The sequence below is a fragment of the Mobula hypostoma genome, chromosome 2 (assembly GCF_963921235.1).
Source record: "Mobula hypostoma chromosome 2, sMobHyp1.1, whole genome shotgun sequence".
NCBI lineage: Eukaryota > Metazoa > Chordata > Chondrichthyes > Myliobatiformes > Myliobatidae > Mobula > Mobula hypostoma.
In genome coordinates, this window is record NC_086098.1 from 112,592,716 (window position 1) to 112,614,532 (window position 21,817).

Consider the following 21,817-nt stretch of genomic DNA (forward strand, 5'->3'; position numbering starts at 1 on the left):
CTTGGAGTTTCAGGATTTTGCTGTTTTTGCCTTTCACCTTCATGAAAACACAGTGGTCCCTAACATTTTATTGAAATATTTTACAAATCCCATTTTACAATAACAACATCGTTTCTAGGTACTATGAACAGCCATTGGGAAATTGGTACTCTCTAGAATTGCAAGTCAGGCAGCCAAGTTGAGCCTTATTTTATTTACAGCAATGAGTGTGATGGATCTGATTAAAAACCATCATGCCAATAGCTATGTTCAGACAACCTCACTCATCTTTAGCCATAGGCATTTTAATTTCACTTTGCTTCATTCCAGAATATAATCTTGATTTTTAGTAGTGAAGTTATCATTCATCTTCATTTAAAAAAAGTTTTGTGCTCAAATTTAGAAGTCTAGACTGCAGAAATACGATTATGGCTAAGAAAGAATGAGTGTTCAGCAGGAGAAATTAGAATCAGAACAATGGAGTGGTTGGAAAAATGTTACACTCAAATTTAAGCACAGAAAAAGGCCCTTTGGCCCATACTTGTCTGTGCTAACCAAGTACACCCAAGCTAATTCCATTTCCCAGCACTTGGCCTATATCCTTCTAACCCCGTGTCATCCACCTAATGACCTGGTAGTTGGTTTCATCAGCTGTCAGTGAAAAAAAAAGTTGTGCCTCAAGTTCTTACTGAACATTTCACCTCTAATCTTACAAGTATATTCTCTAGTTTTAGACCTGCCAGCTCAGGAACAAAGACTGCTCAACCCACCCTTGCCCCACAGGTGTTCACATCCACTCTGCAGCTCATCCATCTCTCTCTGAAGTCCCTTACTTGCAATCTGACTTAGTTTGTTATCATCAACAAACAGATCAGTAGTTCTCTTTTCGCCCTCTTTCTTAAACAATTGGTTCAATTTGTAGTCCTTCACTCCATTGGAACAATTCCAGAATCTACAGAACTCACAAGACGAGAACCAGAGCATCTACTATCTCTAAAACCATTACTTTCAAAACTCTAACATGTAGACCATCGGGTCCTTGGGTCTTATTGCCATTTAAGCTCATCAACTACTTCCACTTCCCTATTTTGATCACTAATTAGATCCCTCAGTTCATTGTTCCCACCGCACTCTAACCTCTCTAATATATCCAGATTTCAAGTGTCTCTTTATATGGGCCTATTCCACAATGTATCTCTAAATAAAGAAATTAACTGTGCTTGTGCCATTTCCTTATTTCCCAATTTAAATTTTCATTTTACTACATTTGACCTTGCTTTTCCTTTCGACATAACTAAAAAAGCTCTTAATTTATTTCTTGTCTGTACATTCTCTTATCCACTGTGCTATTTTATGAGCTTCTTGATCCTTCTTTGTGAGTTCTATAACACACTCAATTTTCAGCCCACTATTTCTGCAACTTTCTAAGCCCCTTCTTGTGATTTAGTACCAACTTTAACTTCTTAGTCAGACACTTTCCCTTTCGAATCTTTGTGTTTTAAATATATTTTAATTTGCAGCAAGTGTATTATTTCTTTAAATACTACCTATTTAACACTTTCAGCCCCTTTGCTTTTACCATTTATCTCATTTACTGCTTTTGTAATTTCCCCTTCTTACTATGATTCTCCCTCCTGAATTCTTTTTGAGGGTCCCATCTCACCACCAAGTCAGCTCTAAGAGGACTGGCCCAGCTCTACTGAAGTGTAACCTGCCTAATTAGGACACATCCCAACCAAGCACATTTTCAGCAGCAGGCAAATAAGAGTGCAGGCTGGGGAATCAATGCTGAAGCAAAAATGCACGACAGGAAGATGCAAAAAGGCTCAGGGACGGAGGATGCAAGGAAAAGATCTCATGGAAGACAAGACATAAACGACAGGGAGGGAGGATGGGAGAAGAGGGAAATGGGAAATGGGAAAGGGGAAAGGGGAAATGCTGTTAATTGATAACTTTGAATTTTTAATAATTATAATATATTTGATTTGCAGTATAAATGATCAGTGAAAATCTTTGCACTTATGCCAGATAATATAACTCAATGACCACTTTCATGCACGACACTCTAAAGATATCAGGCACACAACAGTGACATGAAGTATGTCTTCAGCAATAGTACAGCAACAGAGGGAAACAGGTTCTAAACTGTGGAGGCTTTGGAGAGCATTCAGAAGAGGTTTATCAGGATGCTGCCAGGATTAGAGAGTACAGCCACAAGGAAAAGTTGGATAAACTTGTGTTGTTTTCTCTGGAGTGAAGACTGAGGGGAGAAACAGATTGAGTAGATAACCAGAATTATTTTTATCCCAATAGAAATGTGGGCAACTTCAAGGTGAGAGGTTATTATGAAAAGCAAAAAAGAAATTGCAGTTCCTTTAGCGATGATCTTTGCATCCTCATTGGCCACAGGAGTAGTACCAAAAGATTGGAGGTCGACAAACATTGTGCCTTTGTTGAAGAAAGGTAATATAAATAATCCTGGGAATTATAGATGAGTTTTACATCATGGTGGGCAAACTATTGGGAGAGGATTCTTAGAGGATCTTATGAATATTTGGAGAAGCACAGTGTAGATTAGGGATGGTCAGCTTGGCTTTGTGATAGGCAGTTGTGCCTCACAAGCCTTATTGAATTCTTCAAGGTAGTGACAAAACAATTTAATGAAGGAAGAGTGTTGGACTTGGTGCATACGGAATAAGGTAAATAAACTTGCAGCACATTTGCAGATTGGCAGGTATGATGTTGTAGGTATCACTGAATCATGGCTGAAAGATTATAGGCTGGGAGCTTAATATCCAAGGATACACAATGTATTGAAAGGACAGGCAGAAAGGCAGAAGGGGTGGTGTTGCCCTGTTGGTAAAAAAAAATGAAATCAAATTATTAGAAGGAGGTGACATAGGGTTGGAAGGTGTTGTATACAGATCCCCAAACAGCAGTAAATTAATGCATGCCAAAAAGGGAATGTTCAAATAGTCAGTCAATAAGCAGGTAGACTGGGAAAATCAGGTTGGATTCCAGGAAGGGGAATTTCTAGAGTGCTTAAAAGGTGTTTTTTTAAAACAGTACATGGTTAAACCCCCTGGAGGAATCAGCTCTAATCTGGATTAGAGTTGTGCAGTGAACTAGAATTGATTAGAGAGTTTAAGGTAAAAGAACCCTTAGGGGCAAGTGATCATAATATGATCAAATGCACCCTGAAACTGAGAAGCATAAGCTGAAGTCAGATGTATCAGTATTACACTGGAGTAAAGGGAATTACAGAGGCATGAGAGATGAGTCGGCCAGAATTGATTGGAAAAGAACACCGACAGGGATGATGGTAGAACCTTCGAGATGGTAGGACCTTCGAGAGAACCCTTCGTTCTCACTTATCTATGCCTCTTAATATCTACACCTCTATAAGGCCTGACGAAGGGTTCCGGCCCGAAACGTTGACTGATCATTTCCACGGATGCTACCCGACCTGCTGAGTTCCTCCAGCGTGTTGTGAGTGTTGCTTTGACCCCAGCATCTGCAAAGTATTTTGAGTTTACAAGGTATAGAACCCTGAAGCCCAACACCACCAGGTTCAAGAGTTGCTACATCCCTTCAACCATTCAGTTCTTTAACAATTTTTTGGTTATGCCCTTTCTTGTAAAAACTATATAATTTATGTTTTTCTTTTGAATGCTGATTATACAATTCTATGTGCCTGTGACGCTGCTGTAAAGAAGATCTTCATTTCACCTGTACTTGTGCAAATGACAAAAAACTCTAACTTGACTGCCTGTGATACATCTCTGAAAATCATTGATTTAAGAAATGACAGATCTTGCAGTCTGAGCTTGCACCCTGGAATTACAAAATATATACAACTAAAACATCAATGAACTACAACTACCTGATTGTTGTGCATGAAAAGGAATCAACCCCCAGGCAAAATTGAACTGGCGTCCTATCGCACTCAGCTTAATAATAAGCAAATGCTTTGAGAGGCTAGTCAAGGACTACGTCTGCAGCATGCTACCACCCAAACTGGACTCCCTACAATTCGTCTACAGACAGATGGCACAATAGCCACAGCAGTACACACTGTCCTTACACATCTGGAGAAGAAGGATGCTTTTGTGAGAATGCTGTTCTTGGACTACAGTTCAGCATTCAACACCATAATTCACTCCAGGCTCGACAAGAAGCTCAGAAATCTCGGCCTTCACCCTGCCTTGGGCAGCTGGATCCTGAACTTCCAGTCAGGTCGCCGGCAGGCGGTAAGAATGGGCTCCCATACCGCTGCCCCTCTAACCCTTAGCACAGGAGCCCCCCAGGGCTGTATCCTAAGCCCCTTCCTTATTCTCTGTATACCCATGACTGTGATACCATCCACAGCTCCTATCTGCTAACTAAATTTGCGGATGATACCACATTGATTGGCCTAATCTCAAACAATAACAAGGCAGCCGACAGAGAAGTCATCACCCTGACACAGTGGGGTCAAGAAAACAACCTCTCCCTCAATGTCGCAAAAACAAAGGAGCTGGTTGTGGACTACAGGAGGAATGAAGACAGGCTAACCCCTATTGACATCAATGGACCTGGGGTTGAGGGCGAACAACTTTAAGTTCCTCAGTATACACATCACCGAGGACCTCTCTTGGTCTGTACACACCGGCTGTGCAGTGAAAAAAGCACAACAGCATCTCTTTTACTTCAGACAGCTGAATAAGGTCGGCATGAGTTCCCAGATCCTAAGGACTTTCTACAGGGGCACAATTGAGAGCGTCCTGACTGGCTGCATCACTGCCTGATATTGGAACTGTACTTCAATCGCAGAACTCTGCAGAGAGTGGTGCGGACAGCCCAGCGCATCTGTAAATGTGAACTTCCCATTATTCAGGAAACTTACAAAGACAGGTGTGTCAAAAGGTCCTGAGGGATAATTGGGGACCCCAATAACCCCACACAAACTGTTCCAGCTGCTATTATCTAGGAAACAAGTACTGATTATCCAATTATACATTGTCATTTTAAAAAAGTAATTACTATGGGAATTGAAGCACAAGGGAAGTGTCAGATGAGTTTTATCTTCATTTGGTACATACTTTCCTTCATCCAGAAAAATGTGAAATCACAACATAGCAAGAACTCAATGCATTTTATTCCACTTTTTGGATATCTTTCTTCTTGACAAGTACAAGTTTTTATAATGTCATACATCATCTACATAAATATGATTTCACTAACTCCATACTCACTTATTGGTTTCAAATTCAATAAACCCCAATATGAATATATATGCTGTGCAGTTGCTTCATAACTACTGATTTTGTGCAAAACTTACTTATATTTGGTGAAAATTACTGTTACAGTTATGTTTGAAGCTGCACTCTCAATTTGCAAGTAAAAGCTTACTGAAAACCATGATCTGCATATAGATAATTGCGAAGCAATTATAGTATGATCCTCTTTTGTTACTTTGTTTCAATAAAAGTTTGCTAACATTAATTTGGGGAATGAGAGTTATATTATTCTGAAGGAATTTCATAGTTAATAAATATTTGAAATAAAAACCATTTACACTTGTGGCAAATGTAAAATATAGCAACAGCTGTGCAATGTATTTAGCCAACAGATTTCAGTTCCACTGAAGTCAAAGGAAGTGAATTTGAAAAGCAGAGCACAAAAGACATTGTGTTATTATAATCCACACTTAGCTCAATCAATGAAGAAAGAATTTCTTCAAAATAGCTTTGTATTAGTCAGGTAGGAACAAAATAATCAATTGTGTTTACTTATTCTTTCAAAGAGCAATTCACTGATTCAATGTAACACCATCTACAGGAAGTGTATGGCATGTGCATATAGCAAAAAAAAATCAAGCACGTTCATTGACAAATCAAACTTAATTGTAATTCAGACATAAAGCATACACGTAAAGGGAAATAAAGACTGGGAATCAAGATGGCAGAAAAAAAAACAAACTGACTGAATAAGATTTTTTTTTTAAAAAATATTTCCACACTACATTCTGAAGAATAAAGAGTTTATATGCAAGACTACATTTTCAGTCCCAGAAGGTTATTCAGGAATAATTATAAATGTTCACAATTTTAAAATCAAGTTCCAGTTCTGCCAAGTTTACTAGCTAAATATTAGGGGTCGCAACAACTTATAAAGATTTCTGAAACATCCCATCAGTTCAGAGTACCAGTTGGCAACTCAGCAACATAGGTTTCTACACTTAATCATGCATTACTTTTTCTGGACATCACAGTCCTGAGCTAGTTCTCCCATCCAGCCGCTTTGAAGGCATATAAAATTAAGCAATGAATGTTGTTATCCTCATTAACATTCCCAACACAAAATCTGGGTAAATTTATTTTAAATAAATTTATTCATCCAGTACAGAATCCAGAAGATTGACTGCAATTGAATTAAAACTTCAAATTTTCAATATACAAATAAAAAAAATCACAAAATCTGAATTCACTCATTCAAATTTTTACATATAAAAATATATATACACATATACACGTTTGCAAGATAACTCATTTAAAATACACACATTAAAACTTTCCTCTATGAATAAATTCAAATCATTTTAGTTTTCTAATTTTTGTGAAAAATCTTGCCTGAACGTAAACACATCTAAGAACGAAACACCATAAAACATGCATGGTCAAGAGCAGGAGGAAAGCAGTAGTTCAAGCCTAAAATTCCAGGGCTTCAATAACTCCCAGGTCACAAAGTTTAAATGTATTGAAATTTTAAACTGTGGATCGACAACCATTTATGGCAGATTGGGACAGTAACTTAAGCATCACAGGAGGAAGTCATGCATTTAACAATTCAACTACTGGGGGCCATCGGTAGTTACTTCTTTTTGACAATTAACCTCAGAGAAATGGGAGGAATCTTCACCACCTTAATTAATAATTAAAATAATCTCTAACAATATCAGCTATGGCATAAAAATACATGTGCCAGCATTATTATTACACATTCAAATATTCAAAAATGATAACAAAATGAAAGCTGGTAAACACTGAATAGGACTTCAAACTGTTCACAATATACGAGTCATTTTTCAATTGAAAAGCTGACAGAAATTAGTACAAACATACAATCTTGAAAATATCTACTCTAGACTTGTATATAAAATTCCACCAGTGAAAATAGTATTTTGCATGGTCCTCAGCTGAGTTCAATAGTAAATTCTAACATACTGAAAACACCACCAATTCTCCCAATCACTACCATCACCAAAAATGCCATTAGCTGGTTTTATTTCTTTAAAAGGCTCTTAAATCAATAAAAATCGCAATTATGTTCTTAAGAATTCTTGTCTTTAGCAGAGTTATTGACTTATGCAAAAATCCATTTTTGTTAATATTGCCAGTGTAAACCAAAGAAATTTTTGAAATTGGGTAAGGTTTTTTCCTATTACAAAATGAAATCTGAATATTTTCAAAGATTAAAATACAGCAGAACTGCACTTCTGTAAAACATGCATAAGAATGTTAGAAAAATAAAAACAAACTTCGTCAGCTTCATATAGGTTGGTCTACAGAAATGTAACCATATTTTCAGAATCTAAAAAAACAAAGCTTTACCAAAATTTGAAATATTGTTTGCTTTTGAGGTAAAATTCAGCACTGTGTAAGACAGTAACCACTGGTTGAATTAACCATGCCATTTGGAAGATTTTGCAGTAACGTTCAATCTTCTACAGCAGAAATTTTATTCAACCTGCAGTAGCAGTCGGAAAGGCCAACACTTGTGAATCAAATGAGAAAGAGTTTAACAAAAAAATCAGTTGATGGTAAGTATTCCGATCTAGAACAAAATCTTCTCTTCTGATGACTCAGTTCACAATTGAATATAAATACAAAGTGAGGCAGCATTATATACTAAGTCCTACACTCTAATGAAATACTTTTTTCTGACTGGCCTTTACAATATCATCTGGTGAAGGTGTACTGAAGTCAAATGGTTTTATTTCAAATAAAAGGTCCTGATCTTTCTCCATTCTCTCTGGAACTTGTCTGCTATACAAAAATGACTTGTGAATAAGCAATGAATTTTTCTTTTTCTTTATGGGATTCTGAAAACAGATAGCAAGAGCAAACCAAGATGGTTCAGCACAGCAACGTTTTGTCCAAGAAGTGGTCCTCGTCCTCCTTGATGGCTTGCGATTACGAATGCTCACATTCCCATTAAACGCTTTATACAAATTCACTGTTTTTTTACTTTGAGTAGAGTTTTCAAGACGTGTAGTTTTCAAGGATTTATTTTTCATGACCACTTTTGAATCAGTAGATCGCTGCCGAACAGTTTTTCCCATAGCTTGCTGCATTTTACATGCGTCAAAATGAATACCCTGTGCTTTTGAATTTTCAGGTACTTGAACATTTTCGGTTATTAAATCAAACAGTGACATATTTTCCAATTCAGAAGTATTCAATGGTTTTGAGGACATTAAAGATGACAAAGGACCAGTAGCTTTATTCTGACTTTCACCAGCTAACTGTGCCAATGACAAAGACCCTAACGGCAATATTACACTGTCCGTAGAGCTACATTGAGGAACTGATGGAGAATCAGAACTGCTTGGACTACCTTTTTTATGTTCTTCAATGAGATCTGCTAGAGATGGACTTCCACATTGAGGAAAGGACAAACTTCCATGCATTTCTACTATGTCTTTCAGACTGCTTTGACCTGCTGTATCCCATGTATCATTAAGTCCATTATTTTTTTTCTGATGTTGGTTCAGCTGTTCAACTAGATTCAAACCCTTAAGTGATGGTACTAAACACTCAGGGTTTTGTGATGACAAAGTTAAATAGGTAGGTTGGATATGATTGGTATCCCCTACTTTAAAGAGCAATCCTGTAGGTGGAGGCTGCAAGATTCCCTCAGACTTATTTTGTGTCGAAAAAGACAACTTTGTTTTGTCTGTGGAAAGCCTAGTACAATCCATCACATTAGGTAATACAGGTAAAATGAGTGGATTCAAATCTTGGTTATTACCTTCACAGTCTTTAATTAGATCTGCAAGATTAATACCTCTTTGTGAATTTATTGTAGTCTCATCAGCAAATGGGCCAATTGGTACCCTTGTATGTGTCTGCAATAAATTTGGGGTTTCTTTGATCATTTCCGACAAAGAAACACTCTGTGTTGGGGTTTGGTCACCCTCATTTGCACTTTCATTATTAATAGATTCACAAGCTACCACAGCAGCAGACGACACACAATTTTGCTCAGACTTGGTTGATAAGAGAATACTCAAATCAAAAGTTGAAGAATTATCAGCATCATATAATAAGGGCACTGGAAAACATGAATCTGTATGCTTGGAAACTACTAATTTTGATGAATGAAATAGGTCTCCTTACCTTACGATAGCCAGAAATAGTCAGATGGACAAGAAACCAAACAGGAATTCAGAAGCCCAATGGCAATTCCCAAATTCATCACATTGAAAGATGGAACCACAAGAAAAGTGAAAGAAAAAGGCATTTGTTATTAAACAAGTATATAAAATCTAATTAAATTCAGTAAACTCCCCAGTAAATTAAAAATAGGGAATACTTTCTCATTGCTTCATCCCAATTAGAAAGGACTTAATCCTCTAGATTTACATTTATTTCTAAATCAACTGTTGTCTGATCTTTAAATCTCAAAAAAATCATTCTCTGATTTCAATGCACTAAGACATAGGAGCAGAAATAGGCCACTTGGCCCATCCAGTCTGCTCTGTCATTCCATCATAGCTAATTCATTGTCACCCTAAACATCATTCTCCTGCCTTCTCCCAGGAAGCTTTGATGCCCTGACAAATCAAGAAAATATCAACTGCTGCTTTACATATACTTGATAATGTGGCCTCTATAGCCACCTGTGGCAATGAATTCCATAGACTCACCACCCTCCGGCTAAAGAAAATCCTCATCTCCACTTTAAATGGACGTCACTCTATTCTAAGGCTGTGCCCTCTGGTCCTAAACTCACCCACTACAAGAAACATCCTCTCCACATCTACTCTATCTAGGCCTTTCAATATTTGAAGATTTGAAGATTTCAATGAGATCTTCCCTCATCTTCTCAACTCCAGTGAGTACAAACCCAGAGCCATCAAATACTCCTCATATATTAACCCTTTCATTCCCAAAATCATTGTTGTGAACCTCCTCTGGACCCTCTCCAATGCCAGAGCATCTTTTCTTAGATAAGGGGCCTAAGACTGTTCACAATATTCCAAGTACAGTCTGACCAATGCATTACATCATTGCTCACATATTCTAGTTCTCTTGAAATGAATGCAAGCATTATATTTGCCTTTCTCACCACTGAATCAAACTGCAAATTAACCTTCAGGGAATCTTGAACAAGGACTCCCAAGTCCTTTTGCACCTCCGATTACTGAATTTTCTCCATCTGGAAAATATTCTAGCCCTTTATTCCTTCTACCAAAGTCCATTACCAAACACTACCCTACACTTTATTTCATCTGCCACTTCTTTGCCCGTTCTCCAAATCTGTCTAAGTCCATCTTCTAACTCCCTGCTTCATCAACACTACCTGTCCCTCCACCTATCTTTGTATCATCTGCAAACGTGGCAACAAAGCCCCCAATTCCAAATCATTGACAAATAACGTGAAAAGAAGCGGTCTCAATACTGATTTCTGCAGAACACCACAAACCAACCAGCAGCCAACCAGAGTATGCCCCCTTTATTCCCACTTCTTTCCTCTTGCCAATCTTCTACCCATGCTAGTATCTTTCATGTAATACCATGGGCTCTTACCACCAGACACAAGCAGCCTCATGTGCTAATTTGATTTCCAATAAAACAACATCCACTAAGTCTCCTTTGTCTATCCTGCTCTGTTATTTCATCAAGTAGTTTGAACAGATTTGTCAAGCAGGATTTCCCTCTAAATGAGCTCAGAAAACTCACCTCACTCAGAAAGCCCTTTGGACTCTAACCCCCTGGATGCAAGGGCTAACATTCCAAAAGCCTGATCATTTATTTAAATAAAACCCTACCACTTACTTTTACACATAGACTCCTAAATTCATTTTGATCCCCATTGTTTCAAGCTATTCACCATTGAAATACTTAAAAGCACACTTTTTAATAGTTTAAAATGATGATCTCACACTTGCCCATGTAGATCAGTCTATCACAATATTTTCAATGCGCCCCTGTAATTGTATTTTAAGTGCAGTGCCACAAATCTTCATACTATTGAGAAATTTGGAGGCTTTTCCCTCTATTGGGTTATTAATAAACAGAATGGACAATTCTATCCACTAAAGATCTTCATGGAACTCAAGGGATCTTGAACATTACAAAACACATCACTAAGTTTCAAACAGGAGATTTTAAAGTTCTAATAGGAGATAACATTCTCCCTTCGCACCACCCTCCTTAAAATAACTCCTAGTGGATCATCAGTTACTTAACCAAGCACAGGATGAATCCTTGAAACCAGATATCAAAATTCAGATTCAATACTAAGCAGTAAGACTACCTATAAAGCAGATGTATGTATAGTGTCAGCTTCCCTATTACTGTATGTGCCAATGACTCCAAGACTGGTACTGCCACAGGTTGAGCAAATCTTCACTAATAATTCTCTTCAACCAATAAAGGCAATGGATATACAAATAATTTTGACCAACCTGTGCCTAGTTAATGCCATCTATCAACTGCTAAACAACCAGAATTCCATAGCTGGTAGCTGCCTTCAGCAAGATTAAAACTTTAGAACATTCTCCCGTGCTTAGCCATAAACATAGGCAGCTACTTTGATCGTCTGGTTGGCTAAGTTTAAAAGAAATTCTGCAGCCTCACTCATCAGCAACTGCACAAGCACAAGGTTCTTGTTTTATACTTTACAATTAGTAACAGTCAACCTTTAAATAAATTAGAAAACAATTAATCTTCTTGATATGCAAGACAGAAGAAAATAATTCAAGTGCTTCATTTTTATACCAATCTGCATTCAACATTAAGCAAAAAGTACAATACGAGACCCGGGCCTCTTAAATGTAGCCAACATGAAGATGATTAAATTTGTACGGCAAAGCATTTCAATGCATCTGTGTTCACTGCAAAGATGACAATGTGCTAATCTGACCCAGTTCAAAAGCCCAATTACACTAAGAACAAAACACTATAAACTCAGCATGTCAAAAGAGAAAAGATTAGTTATTGATCTTTAAACCTGAAAGAAAACTGAAATGGTTAAATGATTCTGGCATCTCCCCCCTTCCTTCTCAGTCCTTGGCCCAAAACATCAACTGTTTATTCATTTCCATAGATGTTGCCTGACCTGTTGAGTTCCTCTAGCATTTTGTCTGTTGCTTTGGATTTCCAGCATCTGCAGACTTCCTCGTGTTTATGAAATGTTAACTGCTTCTTTCTCCATGGGTATTCTGAAACTGCTAAGTAATTACACCAACTATAGATCTCTAGGACTCAAAAATTATTTTTTGTTTTTGATTACTGCACAAAGGATTTGTGCGCAATGAGACATCACTAGGGTTTAGTCTCCTAAAATGGAAAGCATTATAGAAGGTTGATTTTTAAACTTTATGAAAAATGTGAAAAGGCAGGCAAATCATTTCAAACCAAGGCAACTGAATACAATGCCAAGTTAGGTAAGAGTGGGACCATTTTGAAACTGGTTGTTTGGTCACGTTTCAATGCTTGTATAAGAGTCAACAAGATTTTTCTGGGCCTGGAGTCACACACATTTCCGACCTACATTAGAATATGTGCGCATGTAATACAGCATAAAACTTCTGAGTCACAACATGAAGTAAACCCTTCAGAAAAGCCAAAGACATTTACAGAACTCCGTTCTTAGGGCACATTTTTGCGAACTTCCACAATCAATTCAACATTCTTCTGAAACTTCAAAGTAGGGAGAATTCTATACTCATTTATGTGGACTTGAAATAGTAATGATAAGTATTTATGAAAGGATTTAGTTTAGTGTTACACATGATTCAGCATTCAACACAACAGTAGATCTGTATGAAAACAAATATTACGCTGTAAACCTCTCACTTTTAAAGTAGCTCATATTAAGAAACTGAATAGTACTGCTGTACTAGAGCTCCAATTCAATATATGTTTGTTTACAAATAGTCACAAAATTGCTGAGCAACTGTTTTATTCAGTAAACTTGCAAGCATGTTGGAAACAACATAATGACTAGCATAATTTTCAGTCAGTCATCATTATGCCAAGACTCAAAAAAATTCAAATCAAAAGCAGAGGCTCCACTGATCCTTAAGGAATGGTATGCTTTAAAAATAAATACTTTTAAAATGTATAAATGTATACTTATATAAATGTATAACTTAAAGGAAATTAAAGCACTTAGTAAAAATCCCCAACTGGAAAAGATAAAGAATAGGAATAGAGGAAAGATGTGTAAAGTAGTGAGCGAAATTGATTCCTCCACCTGTTTAGACTGCATTTTTAGCATTTCCTCTTTATATTTAATTTTCCCTTCTCCCACAATATCTACTTCTGGTGTTCAGAAATCATTTGCTTAAAAATCAAGATACAAAAAAAAACAAAGACACGTTCAATGTTCTGATTTTGAGATTTCTTCTCCCATTTTACTGATTTTACAAATCCATTATTTCATAATAAAATAAGCCTGTGCAATAATTTTCCACATAATGATGTTGAAAAGCACATATTCTAATAGAGCTCAAACAGAATAGCTTAATAAACAGGACTAGTCATCAATAGTAAGAAAACAATATCAATAGAAGCTGAAACTAAATATATAAGAAAGTCAATTGTTAAAATGAAATTATTACACAAGCATGGGTCTTTATACTGTACATCCCTTCACATGAATTAATCCCAATTTATGTAACGTAACTCTCTCAAAAGTGTTTACTCACCTTGCTTTTCCAATATAAGAAACCACACAACAAAATTCAAAAATTTAGGTGAAGTACAAGATCTGGGTAATAAAACTTATACCCTAGAGTGTTCATTATAATAATGCTCTAATCAACTGGAAACCAAGCAAAGATAATTCTAAGGTTTGATTCCCTATTTTATACACTATTACACTTTGCCTCAAAGTTATATTGAAATACCATTAATGGTGATAAAGATTCACATTGAAAGCAGTCAAGTTTCAATCTTCATCATATAGTATACAAATTAATGATATTACTCAGAATTTTTGCTAACTTAAGTTAAGAAGATACAGTGGATTCTGGTTAATTGGGTCATCGGTTAAACTGGGCACACGCTTACTTAGGATAACTCTTAAAGAACAAAAACTAATTGGAAAAAATAGCCAGGATTCCTTTCATTTATTTGGGATACTATGGCACTTAATTGGGACAGGAGACTTACTAGTTTCTAACTAGCATCAGTCGTGTGCACTTGTGTGGCCATTACACATTACCCTGCGCTTAGAGTAAATGGTTATTAAATAGGGTCAATAGCGTGCGTTTGTGTTCAGAAAGCAGTGAGTTTTGCAACTGACAGTTGTTGAGAAATAACCAGTAAGATAATTTGGAATTGTTTTGATCAATATGGTTTCAAGCATTCAGGTTTGGAGATGCCAGAAATGGCAAGGAGTGAAAATGAAACTATTTCACTCCTTCAAAGGTTAGGAACTAAGAAGAATTTGAAAGTATAGACAATCATCTTGAATGTTACAATGAAAATGAAGATTTGGGGGATGGAATTGTGCAAAGCATTGTATAAAGGCAGTCCAATATCCGCATTAGATCAACACAGACAAAATGCTGGAGGAACTCCGCGGGTCAAAAAGCATCTATGGAAATGAATAAACAGTCCACGTTTCCGGCCAAGACCCTTCTTCAGGACTGGAAAGGACTAGAATAAAAAGGAGGGTGGGAGGGGGAAGGAGGATAGCTAGAAGGTGACAGGTGAAGCCAGGTGGGTAGGACAAGAGGAACTCTATCACAGTTAAGGCATTGGGAAGATGAAGTGAGGGCATCATCAAAAGTGGAGTAAAGGACCCTTTTCTTTGAAGGCGGATATCTCTGATGTCCTGGGAAAGTAAATCTGCATCTTGGGAATAGGTATGGCAGAGATGAAGGAACTGAGAAAAGGGAAAAAGCATTTCAAGGGATGGTAGGGAAAGATATAGTCGAGGTAGCTGTGGGAATCAGTAGGTTTTAAAAAAAAGACACCTGTCAACAGTTTGTCTCCAGAGGTGCGCTAAACATCTGCACTGATTTTGTTCATTTACAAGTCTATCAAAAGAACACTGATAAAAAGAATCAAGTCAATAAATATTAGGCACTACAGTTTTATAGCACTGTAGTAGCATTGTTAGCATTCTAATTTGTTCTGTATTTCATTAAATATATAATTTGTTACTTGGTTAAATGATAGCTTGTTTTTTTTCATATATTTTTAAGCATTTCTATGAAACCCCAGCTGCTTAATCGAGCCGAAATATTCTGGTTCCAATGTATCCAATTAACCAGAATCCACTGTACTTCCAAAGTAACATCTAAAACTAAAATAACTTAATATTTTACATACCTATGGTGGATTTCCGGGAAGGAGCTGTAATTTGGTTCTTTTTATCTGGGGTGGGCTTGCATTCCTCAGAAAGTACAAGGTCAAGGGCTTTATGTGCATCATATTCACAGTTCAGTACTGCATCAATCATCACTTGCTCCGATGCGGATTCTCCCAAGACTTCTCGCATTTTATCAAGGCAGGCATACAGTCGAACTAGAACAGGAAATCAAGTTCAGAAAGATTCTAGGTAGTTACCTCACAAATATACAGTGAATATCTCTCTACAAATGAGAGGAAAATGTCCTTAATAAGTGACACTAATTCACAATGCAAACAGAAAATGCTGGAAACATTCATTAGGTCGTGCATATCTGTGGAAAAGAAATAAAAACTCAGATTACAGACCCTTCTAAAGAACTGGGAAAGCGAAAAAAACAGTTAACTGAAGTTTTTCTCTCTTTCCCAGTTTTGACAAAAGGCCTTTAATCTGAAAATATTAATGTTTCTCATTCCACAAATCCTACATAACCCAAGTATTTTGTGCATTTCATTTTGTCTTTCCAGCATCTGTAGTTTCATTTTTGCTTTCACTAATTTAAAATGTTTTCCTTCCGCAAATTTGACACATTCAAATAGTTTGTCTAATATGAACTCTTAAAACAGTTCTAAGTTCCAAAGGAGATGTTGGATTACATAGTGGAAGAGGGAGTTCAAAAAAAGGGGAGAAGAAACAGTAGGGAAATTCTGTGCACAGTTCCCAAGGAGACCTTGGATTGTGCATAATTAGGCAATTGGCAAGGGCTAATAAAATAAATAAGGTTTAAGTGGAGCAGCCATTGTGTGAGCTGGTCAGTGTTAAGAGTGCAGAGTTCAGGCTTTGGCTCACAGAGGCTTCGGTGGAGACAGGCAAAGGCTTTAGGCAGATTTTTTCATTTATTTTTTCTTTCTTATTGCATATTAAGAGCATTGTGAATACCAGGCAAGATAGTGGAATGCTCCTCGTAGGATGCAGGAAGGCAGGGAAACCTCCAATGTCCCTGACAACTATGCCTGCAAGAAGTGCATCCAGCTGCAGCTTCTTTCAGACTGTGTTAAGGAACTGAAGCTGGAAATGAATGACCTAGAGGTCATGCGGGGAGGTAGTCACATCCAAGGTGCAGGACACAGGTACAGAGAAAATTAGGAGAGGGTAAGGGGACAGACAGCCAGTGCAGAGTACTCTTGTGGGTGTTCCCCTCAACAACACCTTGGGTACTGTTTGGAGAGGTGGGGCGAATGCTGAGAGAGGGAATGACCTAGCAGAGGAAAGCCACAGCTGTCAGGTCTCTGGCACTGAGTCTGCCTCTGTGACTCAGAATGGAAGGGGAGGTGGGGGGAGAAGATGTGGGCTGTAGTTAACAGGCAGAAGATTCTGCAGACAAGAATGAGTTTCCCAGATGATATGTGGTCCATGTAGGTATCAATGACATAGGTAGAAAGAGTGATGAGGTTCTGCAAAGTGAGTTCAGGGAATTAGCTACTGAGGCTACGTCCACACTACGCCGGATAATTTTGAAAACAAAGCTTTTTCTCTTCGTTTTGACCCTCCGTCCACACTAAAACGGTGTTTTCATCCCCTGAAAACAGAGATTTTCGAAAACACTCTCCAGAGTGTGTAAATTTGAAAACTACTGTTTCGCGTTGTAGTCTGGACTGGGTAAATGGAGAGATTTTAAAACGTTGTCATGACAACACCACAACAACAATGCTTTTTCTGCTTCTGCTTGGTGCAGTGCAAGCACTGCCAGACGGCTGTTATAACGTGCAGTCGGTGTGAATGGTGTGAGAGTTAAATTGTAAAGTGAGCTTTTTTGACTAGATCCCTTAAATTGATTTGATTGAGTCTATCTTTAAAAATATTAATGTCAGAAATACTGTGTGGGTCTGGCGGCAGAAAATTCCACTCTCTTGTTGATCTTGGGTAGAGGATGGCTTCATGCGTATGTTGTTTACTTTATTGTCTACGTTAATAGTTTGTTTGGAATTAAACATCCCTACTGCTTTACTGACTTCGTAGTTGTTTGTAACTGGCAGAAACAGCTCGACTTCACTGTCTGTCTAAACGAAGAAGTCCGGTCTGATTTTTCCAGTGAAGGTTTTCTTTGTATTCCTCGAAGACATTGTTGAAAACTTTCTTTTGCTGTTGTTGTTGGTACTCTAGTTTTATTTCATAGAAATAGCACAATGCCGCCGCGGAAACGTAAATATTATACAGTTTCCTCTTCGCTTGTTTTCTGTAGATGTGTCTGCGCATGCCCAGTAGGAGTAGATTCACCCATATATCCATTTTAATGTGGACAGAGATATTTTGAAAAACACGTAGTGTGGACGCCTGTCGTTTTTACTTGAAACCGGCGTTTTTAAAATTATCCAGTCTAGTGTGGACATAGCCTAAGTTAAAAGATAGGACCTCAAGGATTGTGATCTCAGATTGCTATCTGTGCCACATGCTGAGGCCAAAAAAGGAAGATCATACAGTTTAATGCGTGGCAAACAAGATGATGCAGGAGGGATGACTTCAGATTTTTGGATCAGTGGGCTCCCTTCCAGGAAAGGTGGAAGCTGTACAGAAGTGACGGTTTGCACCTGAATGGGAGAGAGACTAATGTCCTTGCTATAAGGTTTGCCAGAGCACCAGAGTAGATAGTGGAGTAATTGTGGGGAAAGGTGTCAAGTCTACATACAAATCAGGTACTAGAAGGTTGAGCCTGGTGGGACTAATGTTCTCAGTTGTGTGTATCGCAATGCAAGGAGTATTGTAGGAAAGGCGGATGAGCTTTGGGCATGGATCAGCACATCAAATTACAATATAGTAGTTATTAGTGAGACTTGGTTGCAGGAGGGGCAGGACTGGCAGCTCAACGTTCCAGGGTTCTGATGTTTTACACATGATAGAGCAGAAGAAGTGTGGGATTACTACTCAGGGAAAAAGTCATGGCAGTGCTCAGACATGACACACTGGAGAGCCTGACTACTGAGGCTATATGGGTGTAACTAAAGAATAAGAAAAGGATGACATATTATAGGTCATACAACAGTCCACGAAATTTAGAGGAGCAAATTTATAGAGGGACTGCAGACTGCTGCAAGAAAGATAATGTTGTGATAGTAGGTGATTTTAAATTCCACATATTGACTTACACTCCCATACTGTAAGAGGGCTCAATGGGATAGAGCTTGACAAATATGCTCATGGAAGTTTCTTTAATCTATACACAGAGGTGCCAACTAGAGTCTGTGATACTGGATCTCCTACTGGGGAGTGAGACAGGACAGGTGGCAGAATTGCATCTAGAGATCACAGTGTCATTAGTTTCAACATAATTATGAAGGATACGTCTGGTCCTCGGATTGAGATTCTAAATATGAGAAAGGCCAATTTTGATGGTACCAGAAAGGATCTGGCAAGTGTCGATTGGGACAAGTTGTTTTCTAGCAAAGGTGTACTTGGCAAGAACAAGGCATTCAAAAGTGAAATTTTGAGAGCATGTAGTCTGTATATTCCAATCAGTATAAAAGGCAAAGATAATAAGAAATGAGGATGCAGAGCAGGTTTAAGCAGGAAGGTGCAAATGAGGTACTTGAGTACTATAAGAAATGCAAGGGAACACTTAAGAAAATTAGAAGGGCTAAAAGAAGGCATGAGGTTGCTCAAGCAGACGAGGTAAAGGAGAATCTCAAGGACTTATACAGATACGTTAAGAGCCAAAGGATAGCAAGGGACAAAACTGGTCCTCTGGAAGATCAGAGTGGTCATCTATGCATCAAACTGTAGGAGATGGCAGAGATCTTAAGGTGATTTTTTTGTATCCGTATTTACTCGGGAGACGGACACAGGGTCCATAGAAGTGAGGCAAAGCAGCAAGGTCATGGACAGTATGCAGATTACAGAGGAGGTGGTGTTTGCTATCTTGAGGAAAATTAGGGTGGATAAATCCCCAGAGGCCAACAAGATATTCCCTCAGATCCAGTGGGAGGCTAGCACAAAAATTGCACGGGCCCTAGCAGAGATGTTTAAAACATCACACACAAAATGCTGGAAGAACTCAGCAGGGCAGGCAGCATCTATGGAAAAGAAGTACAGTCGTCATTTCAGGCCGAGACCCTTTGGCAGGCTTTTTCCACTGAGGCTGGGTGATTCTAGACCTAGAGGTCATGGGTTAAAGGTAAAAAGTGAAATGTTTAAGGGGAACATGAGGGGAAGTTTCTTCACTCAGAGGGTGGTGAGAGTGTGTAACGAGCTGCCAGCAGAAATGGTGGATGTGGGTTCAATTTCAATATTTAAGAGAAATTTGGATAGGTGCATGGATGGGAGAGGTACAGAGGGATATGGTCCAGGCCCAGGTTGATGGGACTGGACAGATAAATAATACAGCATGGACAAAGGTCCTGTTTCTGTCTGTTGTGTTTTATGATGATGACTAAATAAACAATTCTATTTTTTTTTACATATAGAAACTAACAATGTCAAGTTTAAATATTCCTAAGAGGAAAACCTTGTCACATGAAGAACAGGAATCCAATACAAAAATTAAGATTTCTCATTCAAATTCTGTATTTTAGCAGGATCAATAAAGCCACTGCAGTGCAATTTTAATATTTACTTTAACAACAAATAATTCCAGCTGCAATCTGGGGTTGAGTTTTAAGAACAGATAACCACCCTTGTTTTGGGTAACATTGATTTTGCATTATACACTTAATCAGTTCATCCTCTGGCAAATAATCTTTTCACGCAGCAGATCAAGATGAAAGTGCCTTCATTAACCTCAGCAATGCCATCCTGAACCCAAATGAAAGAATCCTGGTAATGTGTCCAGTGCTCTAAGTGTTATTTCTCCAGGATGTTTCTCTAAATTTTTCACTGTGCCATCCAGAAGTTACAATCTCAACACACAAGATAGGCAAGTGCATAAGGCCAGGCCTTGAACTTTCAAAATTAATCATTAGTCTGGTATATATGACAATGAACTAATCTGAACCTGAATGGAATGAGGTAAAAGACATCACAGGTTAATAGAATGCAGTCCTAAAGCTGCGGCCCTTCCAGCGACCTAACTAAATTGGAACCACAGAAATTCACTACTTAGGTATATTGTTAGTAATGGAAATGTAGTTGATAGGCAATTAATAAATTCAGATTTATCATATATACATTGAAACATAATGAAATGTGTCATTTGCATTGTTACGTACCCCGTAACTGGGTTGCCAAACCAGCAGAAATGGATCACTCAGTTGGAGTCTGGAGTACTAGAACTAAGAAAGTTTTATTAAAGAAACAAGCAACACAGTAATCGAAAGGATAATAAATGCAACAGTTCAGCGATGATAAACACACATGTGCACAGAATTAAGATAACAGCATCAATCAAGCTCTATCGTTGTCTAGGGGTAAATGACCAAATTTCAAAGTGACTCAAAGTTCAGTCCAGTTTAGTAGTTCAGTTCGCAGTAATCGTTGCCATGGCGATGGACAACGTGGGGGAAGAGAGAGAGAGAACAGGAGCAACTATTCATACACGGCTTCACTCACAGACCGGCGATATGGCTCACAAGCAACTTTTTGGGCGGGTCCTTGGTGATGTCACCTGAGGTCACCGACTGTGACCCCTCCTCCAGATGCGGTCGATCCTCTGCAGTGAACCCGGCACCCAGGCAAGGGCGGACACACACCGGGTTCCCGCTGATCGTACCTTTCCACCCTGGCCGTTGTCTGGTACCTCTCACCGACTCGTGAGAAGCGTACCGCTTCCAGGGTCTCACTACCTCGGGTGGCGTGTGTGTGTCGCCTTAGCGAACCGGTCCCTTTTTATCCCCCTGCTGGGGCATCGCCTGTCCACCACTTCAAACAGTTCAGGGTTCAAAGGGGGAGCCGCTCCAGACAGCTCTCTCTCCCCCATTCCTTCATTACACATCTCCAGACACTGCTCCATTGTTCCTTATCTCTCCTTCCCCTGAGGGCAGGTGGCAGACCACTTGCTGATGTCACTGATGCTAGCCCAGGCCAGCAAACATCTTAATTTTATGTGTGTTCTCGTCACACTTGCCCCCTTTTAAGGATTTTTACCGGGAGGTAAAAATTACAAACATGAATACATTATTTGATACATACGCAAATATACATCTTTATCAGCTATTTGGCTAACACAAAGAATTTGAAGCTGTCAACACCTTGACAGACAGTCATCGCATTTTCTGTTCCTTTTACACGTGTTATTAATAATCCCTTAGACCAGGCTCCAACTCAGCAAACTTCATAG

The 21,817-nt window shown here is 38.4% G+C and overlaps 1 protein-coding gene across 2 annotated transcripts in view; it reads right to left on the minus strand.

Moving 5' to 3' along the window:
• hbs1l (HBS1-like translational GTPase) overlaps positions 1-21,817 on the minus strand; it is a 181,637-nt gene that overhangs the window by 123,285 nt on the left and 36,535 nt on the right. Inside the window, exons 4-5 of one of the 2 annotated variants that reach the window (XM_063040429.1) lie at positions 15,534-15,728; positions 1,850-9,354 (exon numbers count right to left, since the gene is read on the minus strand). In XM_063040429.1, the coding sequence (XP_062896499.1) occupies positions 7,883-9,354; positions 15,534-15,728 (1,667 nt within the window). In that variant the 3' untranslated portion in view covers positions 1,850-7,882. Of the gene's footprint in view, positions 1-1,849; positions 9,355-15,533; positions 15,729-21,817 lie in introns of those variants that run through there. The other variant, XM_063040428.1, reaches the window with a different exon arrangement.